The sequence below is a fragment of the Mirounga leonina genome, unplaced genomic scaffold (genome assembly GCF_011800145.1).
Source record: "Mirounga leonina isolate KUSES-001 unplaced genomic scaffold, KU_Mleo_1.0 Mir_96, whole genome shotgun sequence".
In the NCBI taxonomy this organism is placed as follows: Eukaryota; Metazoa; Chordata; class Mammalia; order Carnivora; family Phocidae; genus Mirounga; species Mirounga leonina.
This window is the reverse complement of record NW_023270871.1, coordinates 2,669,088-2,679,610: the sequence shown is the minus strand read 5'-3', so window position 1 is coordinate 2,679,610 and position 10,523 is coordinate 2,669,088. Positions and strand designations below refer to the sequence as shown.

Below are 10,523 nucleotides of genomic sequence, written 5' to 3'. Positions count from 1 at the left end.
TGAGCTGGCTGTTTTCTTTTTCGCCACAGTGTTTGTTCACCAAACTTTGCAGCTGGAACTTCTCCACAGTTCTGTTATGTCTGCGGCCTCTCCGCCCTGGACTCTCTTGTCCTACAGGTTACTGTTCTTTTTAAAATGAAGAGATGGCCAGAATTCAGTTTCCTTCTATCACACTGACAGGGCAGAAATTGTTAAAACCATATCTAAACCTTGTGATTCGATTATTTTGTAAGGGGCCCCTGGCTGGCTCAATTGGTGGAGTGTGCGACTCCTGATCTCTGGGTTGTGAGTTCGAGCCCCCTGTTGAGTACAGAGATTTCTTAAAAATAAATCTTAAAAAAAAAAAAACTTTAAATATTATGTAGAATGTGACTGTCTTGGATTTGATGATAAAAGTCAGAATAAACAAACAAGCTTATAAATGAATCAGTCCCCCGTAGCTTTGTCCTTTTCCCTTGAAAGGTTCTGGTGCTCCATGTCGTCTGCAGTGTACAAAAAATCACATTAGTGCTGAGCTTTCACCTCGATCAAAGCAGGTGTGTATAGAGTACGAGAGAGAGGAGACCATGGTGAGTCCCTGGATGGTACCGTCACACATCCGAACAATTCTTCATGAGAGTCATAGTTCCCTTCTACAAGTAAGTGTTATTCCAGATTTCAGTCTGCCTAGTGACTTCTCTATGTCATCCGGTTGTTGTTGCTTATTGTTTTCTGTGGGATGTGGAGATCCTGCAAGATTGAAGTAGTAATTCAAAGCGTCTACACTTTTGGCTTAGTACTCTAGCATTTATCTTTCAGAATTTTCCTTGAATTTGTATTTTCCTTTCAACTGAAGAATAACAAAGAACAGATAATTGTATTATGAGTATAAAAATCCATTGTGTCCATTTTTCAGATCTGGTTGTGTCAGATGATGTTCAGGCCATTGTCCATCCAGATGTGCTGGGCAACCACCGCCCTGGTTTGCTTCACCAGTTGGTGGATGAGCAACTCTAGAATCTTTGGAAAGCTTAGTTCATGTTCCATTTACTTCTTCTCAGGCTCAGACCACAACTTACTGCCTTTCTTACTTTGATAGGACTTGTCAGCAGCTGAAGAAGAGCTAGAGCTTCCTTTCCATGGCACGGACGGCATGTCTGAGAGCACCAGCAGCATCCTCAGCAAGCTTGACTGGAATGTCGTTGAAGACATGGTGGCCAGCGTGGAGGATAAGAGTCTGTCTGTCCACTGGGCCTTGGACCTGTAAGACCCAAGTATCATTCTGTTGCCAAACAAAGGCCGGCGCTTCAGTGACAGTAGTTCTGAAAGACTGGTGTGTTTGAAAGAGAAAAGCAGTGAAGGAAGCAATGTGAATATACACCTGCAGCCATATTATTACCCAGATTAGCCATTTCAAGAGGGAAAATAAACACTTCTCAATAATTTTGCCTTCATGGGTAAAGGGTTGTTTAACTATAGATCTATGACATGCTTTTGCATTTGATCTATCTTCAGACACAATTTTTTAAATGATGAAAAAATGAAGAGTACCTGTCAAGTTTACATAATATTTAAGATACTTTCAAATAAAAATCTTCTGTTTCGTCTCCTTCTTTACTACCCCCTGAGTTTTGAGAAACAACCTTATATGGATAAACCTGATGGAAAAATTGAGAAGAAAGTCACAGTCTCACGCTGAGATTCGATAATGAACTCCATTTTAGAACACAGCCTAAAAGTCACCTGGGCCGGCCTGGCTCCTGAGTGAAAAGAAACCAACCACCTTCCACCTGTCCTGTGCCCTGCAGCCTGCGAAGCCTTGGAGAAAGAACCAGGGAAGAACACTTTGAATGGGAAATAGAACTCCTGACTCCAGAAGGCTCATGTTAACTTTGTAAAGACCATGGTGCAGAAACCTGGGTAGTTTCTGGTGTTGCCCCCAAATAATGTCATCATTTTGGAGATGATAATTTTAATGAGAAGAAACTGAAAACCTTCACTCATTTGTCAATTTTTGGTGTAGTATCAAAGAATACTGTTGTCTGAAAAAGCTATTAAATATGCCTCCTTTTCCAACTACATACCTGTGTGGGGCCAGATTGTTTTTATGTCCTTCAGCCAGAACAACATCCTGCAACAGGCTGATTGCAGAAGCACGTATGAGAATTCCGCCAGACATTCAAGAGATTTGTAAGACTATAGAACAGTGCCACTCTTCTAAGTTTTGTTTTGGAAAATAGTTACTTTTGTAAATATGTGTTACAAACATTGAATGGGAGGTGCCTGGGTGGCTCAGTTGGTTAAGTGTCCGACTCTTGATTTTGACTCAGGTCATGATCTTAGGGTCGTGAGATAGAGGCCCATGCTGGGCTCCACAGCTGGGCATGGAGTCTGCTTAAGATTCTCCCTCTGCAGGGGTGCCTGGGTGGCTCATCATTAAGCATCTGCCTTCCTCAGGTCATGATCCCGGGGTCCTGGGATCGAGCCCCGCATCGGGCTCCATGCTCAGCAGGAAGCCTGCTTCTCCCTCTCCCCCTCCCCCTGCTTGTCTTCCCTCTCTCACTGTGTCTCTGTCAAATAAATAAAATCTTTAAAAAGATTCTCCCTCTGCCCTCTGTGTGCGTGCACGTGTGTGTGAGCGCTTGTGCGCGTTCTCTCTCCCTAAAAATAAACGAATGGGTCACCGTAATTAAAAATATTTAAACACTTTTCTCAGTTTTAATTTGTAGCATGATAAATATTCACAGATATACCCACATACACAAAAGCTCTTTAGGACCCTCCATAATTTTTATGAATATAAAGAGTTTGAGAACTGCTTTAGGACTAACAATGTGCGCCCTTAACTTACCAACTCGACAGTTCACACCACTTCAGAAATAAAGGAGTTTTACAATAGTATAATCCCTTTTACCTGCCGGCTCCTGTTCTGATTTAAACATTCAGTTGTCTTTTAAGGCAATTATCATTTCCAGTGCTTTTCATCTCTTCCTGTAGATCAAATTTCTATCTAGTTTCCCTTCAGCCTGAAGATCATTAGCATTTCTTATAGTACAGATCTTCTGGCAATTCTTTCAGGTTTCATTGACAGAATTCTAGATTTTACCCTCATTATTGAAGGGTATTTTTTTGTAGCCCTTATTTAGGGCAAGATCTTTACTTCTAAGATGGGCCTTTATGGTGTCTAGACTGGAGGCCTGGAGTATCACTGAGGTGCTAACAAGGTGGGCCGGGCCTCCCTCATCCCCCAGCAGAGCTCCACCTCTGGTATGTCTGTTGGCTCTCGATCTTGTAGTGAGTACTTCTGGTACGCCTCAGGTACTCTCGTACTGATACGAGCAGCTCAACCCTGTCTGCACAAAGGCTTCTGGGGATCCTCTCTGTGCAGCTTCCTTCTCTCTGTTGCCCTCCCTGCAGATTCCAGCCACTGTGACAACCCTGAACCCTGCTCTCTACCGCTTCAGCTTCGTAGGGCCACAGTGGCGTGCTTGGACTCTAGCTCATTATGTTGAGTCATCAGGATAATACCCTTAAGTAGACAGCGAGGCATTCACGAGACTTACCCATGAGTTTCCCTTTTCTCCACGATCACTGTTTTGTGCTGCACGTTGTCCAATGTCTGACAGCTCTATGGCTGAGACAGGCAAACTAGTCGGCGGTTACTCTGTCATAGGTGGAAGTAGAAGTCGTCTCTTGGGGAACATCGGTATAGTCAACCTGAAAATGAGGAAGGAACAAGGGCAGACAGTATCAGCAGAGGACAGATAATCCTAGGTAGTCTCAACCCCTAGCTTGAGTATGTCCTCAGTCTTCAAAAAACTGCAACATGATGATTTTGCTTAGTGTATCTGAACACAGAGGAATCATCCAAATGAGTGTTTTAGCTCCTTCTAAGGAAGGGTCTAGACTTCATCCCCTCCATACATGGACTAAAGGGAAGCAGTTTCCATATATAGATTTTAAACAGCATGCTTGGTAAATACCCCTAGTTATCAAAAGTGTTCCCCAATTTCTCAAAACTGAATCTTACTTTGCTTACATTTTTATTAGAAGAGGTAATACAGCATTTAGCATGATGCATCACTAAACCAAAGTATTCTGGCTGAGCTTGGAATCCACCAGCAAAGGAAGCTCAAAGCTGCTGCCAAGAAGCTATATACGTGGACCTGGATTTAAAACACTGACTTGGGTTACGCCAAAAAAAAATAAACACTGACGGGGCGCCTGGGTGGCTCAGTCGGGTAAGCGGCTGCCTTCGGCTCGGGTCATGATCCCGGGGTCCTGGGATCGAGCCCCGCGTCGGGCTCCCTGCTCAGTAGAGAGTCTGCTTCTCCCTCTCCCTCTGCCTGCCTCTCTGCCTACTTGTGCTCTCTATCTCTGTCAAATAAATAAATAAAATCTTTAAAAAAAAAAAAAAAAAAAAAAACACTGACGGGGTGCCTGGGTGGCTCAGTTGGTTAGGCATCTATCTGCCTTTGGCTCAGGTCATGATCCCAGGGTCCTGGGAACCAGCCCTACATCGGGCTCCCTGCTCCGCGGGGAAGTCTGCTTCTCCCTCTCCCTCTGTGCTCTCTCTCTCTCTCAAATAAATAAATAAAATCTTAAAAAAGAAATCAAACCTTGGACCTTGCTGAGGAAATATGAGAAAAAGGAAAATGTATTTTGATAATTGCTCCGAAGTCATACTGGGTAAGCCCTCCAGAACTCCACTTTCCTTTCAAGCATTGCATATACCCTAACCATTCGTTTTCAGCATCTGGACTATATGGTCCTATGCCATTAAGGGGGCACTGGTGGAAACTAATGTTTTTGCTTCCATGCAAATATTGAATCTGGGTAATAAGTGAGAGGAAAAATCCTTATTAGAAAAAAATCCTTGTTAGATAAAGTTGGTTTGTAAGTTGGGAATGAATGGCCCAGCCTTTTTCTAGATGTGTGGAATGGCGGCCAAGATCTGTGACAGAAGTTGCCTAGCTGAAGGGAAAATTTCTCTGTAGGGTTAAAAAACAATTATCTTGGGCAGCAGTCCAGCTTTCTAGCTGATCACCTTAGAGCAGAGGTCAGCAAACCTGGTCTACTCTCTCCTCCTGGAAATAAACGTGTTTGTTTCTTAAGCAGGCTCCACGCCCAGAGTGGATCCCAATGCGGGGCTAACTCATGACCCTGAGATCAAGAGCTGAGCAGAGTTCGAGTTTGACACTTAACTGACTGAGCCACCCAGGTGCCCTGAAATAGAGTTTTACTGAAACAACCTGCCCGTTCATGCACACATTATCCACACTGTTTGTGCATCAGTGGCAGAATTGAATAGTTGCTACATAGACTATATGATTGTAAAGACTAAAATACTTATTTTCTGGCCTTTTACAGAAAAAGTTCCACCAGATGAAATCCACCTATACACTCAGAACTTCAATAAACTTTTTAGTACTTTGCTCTAAAACCTGGACACTTAGGTATCACCAGACACATGGAGAAAGGCTTCATCATGAAAGGGAGAATACAAGTTAAATGGGCAAATAATAGAATGGATTATGTAGGAAATAAATGTGGCTTATTTATTTTTATGTAATCTCTACACCCAATGTAGGGCTCTATAGACTGAGTCAGCTAGGTACCCCTAAAAGAAATTTTTTTTTAGAACAAATCGGAAAACTCTGTGACAGAGGAAACCCTATTCTTACATTTCCATGAGGTTGTTTCTGCTAATGAAGAGGATTTTTATTCCTGATTGGTGAATGTCAAGAGTTCAACATTGATTCCCATGTTTATTTTTTTAAAGATTTTATTTATTTGACAGAGAGAGAGATCACAAGTAGGCAGACAGGCAGGCAGAGGGAGAAGCAGGCTCCCTGCTGAGCACAGAGCCCGATGTGGGGCTTGATCCCAGGACCCTGGGATCGTGACCTGAGCAGAAGGCAGATGCTTAACCATCCGAGCCACCCAGGCATCCCCGATTCCCATGTTTAAAATGAGTGCCATACATGAGTTAAAAACCAAGTGAAGGGCCACCTGGCTGGCTCAGTCAGTGGAGCATGCAACTCTTGATCTCGGGGTTGTTTAAGTTTAAGCCTCACATTGGGTGTAGAGGTTACTTAAAAAAATAAAACCTTTAAAAAAAAAGTGTACATTTGTGGGACACCTGGCTGCCCCAATCAGAAGAGCACGAGACTATTAATCTTGGGGTTGTGAGTTTGAGACCCATGTTGGGTATAGAGATTACTAAAAACAAATAAACTTAAAAAAAAAACCCAACAGGTGTATTTGTGACTTCAGTCTCTCTGTCCCTGTTCTTGGTGCTTTTGAGTGATGGGCAGCAATGTCTCCTTCAGTAGGCTGAGCAGATTAAGTATTTACCTTGCAGAACACCACACCATAGACGGATCTCAAGGTCTAGATTCGGGGCAGATGGCAGCAAGGCCATCTTGGTTGCAGGTCCAGCTACAGTATGTTCTCTACACTGGCTTTACTGACTAAAAGCTGTTAATTTTACCTCCATCTTTCAGAGTCCGGTTTATAATTCTAATCAGAACTTAAAGGAGTGAGAAAGGTGATTTATCATCCTCCTTAAATCTGGCCATTGGCTGTGACTTGAGCTCAGGCCTCCAAATGCCAAGTGAGAAATCTGCTTTTTAAGAAAAATTTAATATTGGGGCGCCTGGGTGGCTCAGTCGTTAAGTGTCTGCCTTCGGCTCAGGTCATGATCCTGGGGTCCTGGGATCGAGCCCCGCATCGGGCTCCCTGCTCCGCGGAAAGCCTGCTTCTCCCTCTCCCACTCCCCCTGCTTGTGCTCCCTCTCTCGCTATGTCTCTGTCAAATAAATAAAATCTTAAAAAAAAAAATTTAGTATTTAAGATATAAGGAGATATTGCATTCATAAAATAAGAACAAGTTACTGTATGAGAGGAACAACCAGAGAACAAGAAGAAACTCTTTGAAATTTAAAATACGCTGAAATAAAAAAAGTCATGGAAGAGTTAAAAGATAAAGTTGAAAAACTTTCAAAGAGCCCAAAGACGCCCCCCCATCAAGTGGGCAAAAAACAACTGAGAAGGGGCGCTGGGTGGCACAGTCGGTGAGGCCCCAAACTCTTGATGTCTGCTTGGGTCATGATCTCAGGGTTGTGAGATGGAGCCTCGCATCGGGCTCTGTGAGGAGTCTGAGATTTTCTCCCTCCTTCTCCCTCTGCCCCTCCCCCTGCTCTCTCTCTCTCTCTCAAATAAGTAAATAAATAAATAAAATCTTAACAACAACAACAACAACAACAACAACAACTGAGAAGATCAGTCCAGGAAGATTACCTGACTAACAGAAACTACAGAGAGAGACGAAAGAAACTAAAAAGGGGTGGGGCGCCTGACTGGCTCAGTCCATAGAGCATGATCTCAGGGTCATAGGTTCAAGCCCCACATTGGGCATCCAGCCTGCTTAAAAAAAAAAAAAGAAAAAAGAAACTAAAGGGGAAGAAATTATAAAAATTCTCCACAGCTAAGGACACAGATTAAATGATTAAAAGTCTGGGGCGCCTGGGTGGCTCAGTTGGTTAAGCAACTGCCTTCGGCTCAGGTCATGATCCTGGAGTCACTGGATCAAGTCCCGCATCTGGCTCCCTGCTCAGCGGGGGGTCTGCTTCTCCCTCTGACCCTCCTCCCTCTCATGCTCTCTGTCTCTCATTCTCTCTTGCAAATAAATAAAATCTTAAAAAAAAAAAATTAAAAAAAATGATTAAAAGTCTGTATGTACCCTGCAAAATGAATTTTAAATAGATCCCTTAAGGGACATCATAGTGAAATTTTAAAATATGGGAAATACATAAAATATCCCTAAAACTTCTAGAGAGGGACAACACAGGTTGTATACAAAGGAATAATAGCATGGTATCAGCCCTCTTTTTTTTTTTTTAAGATTTTATTTATTTATTTGAGAGAGAGAGAATGAGAGCGACCACATGAGAGGGGGGAGGTTCAGAGGGAGAAGCAGACTTCCCGCCGAGCAGGGAGCCCGATGCGGGACTCGATCCAGGGACTCCAGGATCATGACCTGAGCCAAAGGCAGTCGCTTAACCAACTGAGCCACCCAGGCGCCTGGTATCAGCCCTCTTAACAGCAACAGCACAGGCTAGATGATGAAAATGATTTCAAAGGGAAAAATTTCAATTCAGAATTCTAGACCCAGCTATCAGTCAATTACAAGGTGAGAGTAAAGACCTTTTCAGACAACTAATGACTCAACAAGTTTGTCCCTACATGTCCATTCTTAGGGAGCTATGGCAGGCTATGCTCAAGCAAATGGAACATTTTGTGGCAAAAAGGAAGAAGGCATGTATTCCAGACACAGGTTCTGAATCCAACCAAAACAGGGGTAGGAAGAGTCTGGTACAAGAGCTTTACAGCAGTCCTGGAAAACCAGTGCATACTGGTTCGGACAGCTAGAGGAAGGACTTTCTTGATGGAGGAACAGGGCTGGGGTGTGGGAGACTCGAATGATACAGCAGAGCACTCAAAGAATTACACAGATTACTATGTGGAACTTCTGTGAGTGAAAAGTAAAGCAATTTCACTAAAGGGAAATGAGTATACAAGAAAGGAAACATTCATCTGGTACACTAAAGGCTCACTCTGACTGAACAATATTTACATAGTTTTCTATTACATAAATGCTCATTAAATATAGTGATATCCATATTGGAGAACAGGGGGCAGAGCCTAAAAACTAAGTCCACATCTTTCATAAAAAAGTTAATAGTTCATAACACATAGTCCAGAATTAATAAATTGTAACAGTACATTCTTTAGAAATATAACTACGCAAAGAAAGAGCTAAAAGAGTTCAAAATTGTTGCCTTTATGAACAAGGGATTATTTCTTTAAATTTCATTAGAAAAATTAAACCAGTAAATAATAGAAACTGTATTATTGCATTAAAAGCCTGTCTCTTTAAAATTTTTATCTTGGGATTACTATGTATAAAAGGTGGGATTTTAAAGATTCAGTTGACAGTTACAAGCTATGCAGAAACCCACCAAGGCTTCTTTTCTCCTTTTTGGATAATGTCACATCTTTTGATTCCTTTCCTCACTTCAAATCATGGTTATTCCTCATGGGCTGTCCTCCAGATGAATCCAGCGTAAGTCATGTTGTCTTCTGTGTGGTACCTGCCCAGGGAGGCTTGTCTCACTGCATCTGCCTAAGGAAATTCACACCTGTTCTCTCCTTATTACAATTTAAACAATATCCAACCAAAGCCAGATGCCCAATGTAATCATCTTAACCAGTTTGACAAATGAGGCCACTTTTTTCCTCCCGCCACCGCCACCGCCACCCCCACCTGTTATCATTGTCTTTCACATGGACCTTAGGGCCTCCTCCAATCACTGTATACATTGCAGACAGTGAGCTTTTAAAAATTCAACCCTGATTTCACAAATGCAAATCCCAATTCTACTCCCACCCATCTTCATTTCTTTAATGGCTTAATTTCTTTAATGGCTTCCATTTGCTCTTAGGACGCCCTTAACATGGTTTGGTCAACAAAAGCATGATTTGACCCACCTACATCATCAGCTTCGTTCTGCTCTGTCTTGTTCTCTGCCATCCCCGGGGATCCTGAAGCTTCATAGGTTGTGCCATCAATTTAGGATCTCCTTGCATCGTTTTCCTCCATCTATTTCTTCCCCCTTAGAGTTCAGACCTCAGCCATCATGTCCTTAAAGGAATGAACTGCTGGGAGCAATTAAAAATTATTTCCCATTTCTTAAGGGTTCAACCAACAATAGTTGGTATCTGTTACAGCTATTACATGTCAGGCTTTATCTGAGGACTGATTAGTTTCACTTGGAGAAGGAAGCCTTTCTCATCTCCCCCAGCCCTCCAGACTACTTCAGTGCCACATACTCTCATGGATTTTGTTACTTAATAACTGTATAATTGTGTACTTTGTGGTTCATTTCCCATCTCTCCCACTGGAACACAAACTTACTGCCACTGGTCCAGCACAGTTCATGGCTCATAGTAAGCACTCAGTAAATACTTGTCAAATGATTAAATTTGCAGAAACTAATAATAACCAGTGTCAGTACGAAGTGATCCCCAAGACATATCGTTAGTATGACAGGAAAGAAAGAAGGATCTGTTTTAAGCACAGGAAAGGAGTGCAGAATGTAGCTGTGGCTTCTTGGTCTCTCCAATGCCAAACATCACCTCTTCACTTGACTAATTCATTCCTATGGTTGCGCTCTTACACCCAGTTTCCAGAACCATTCTACATCAGAAACTTCACATGTTCCTTCCTCTGACTTTATCACGCCATTATTCCATTTCTGCTACTCCCATTACACTTGCTTTTCCACTTCATGGAGGCCTCTGAACCTTGATCCTTCCCTTTTCTCTAATCTAGCTCAATTATCCTCCCTCCCCCCAGTTCCCAATCCTGGCTCAGAGACAAATCACCTTCTCCGTTGTGCAGCTGGCCCTGCTGGAAATAACACAATCATGCATTTTGGCATCATCATAGTTCCCCACAATGTGGCCAGTGAGGGATCTTTC

The 10,523-nt window shown here is 42.7% G+C and overlaps 1 protein-coding gene across 1 annotated transcript; it reads left to right on the top strand.

The window, feature by feature from the left end:
- Positions 1-299: 299 nt before the first annotated feature.
- On the top strand, positions 300-2,058 carry LOC118006398 (ciliogenesis and planar polarity effector 1-like). The gene is made up of 2 exons (XM_034999021.1): positions 300-638; positions 1,079-2,058. The coding sequence occupies exons 1-2, from the start codon at positions 567-569 to the stop codon at positions 1,244-1,246; spliced, it is 240 nt and encodes a 79-aa protein (XP_034854912.1). The 5' UTR covers positions 300-566; the 3' UTR covers positions 1,247-2,058.
- The last annotated feature ends 8,465 nt before the right edge of the window (positions 2,059-10,523 follow it).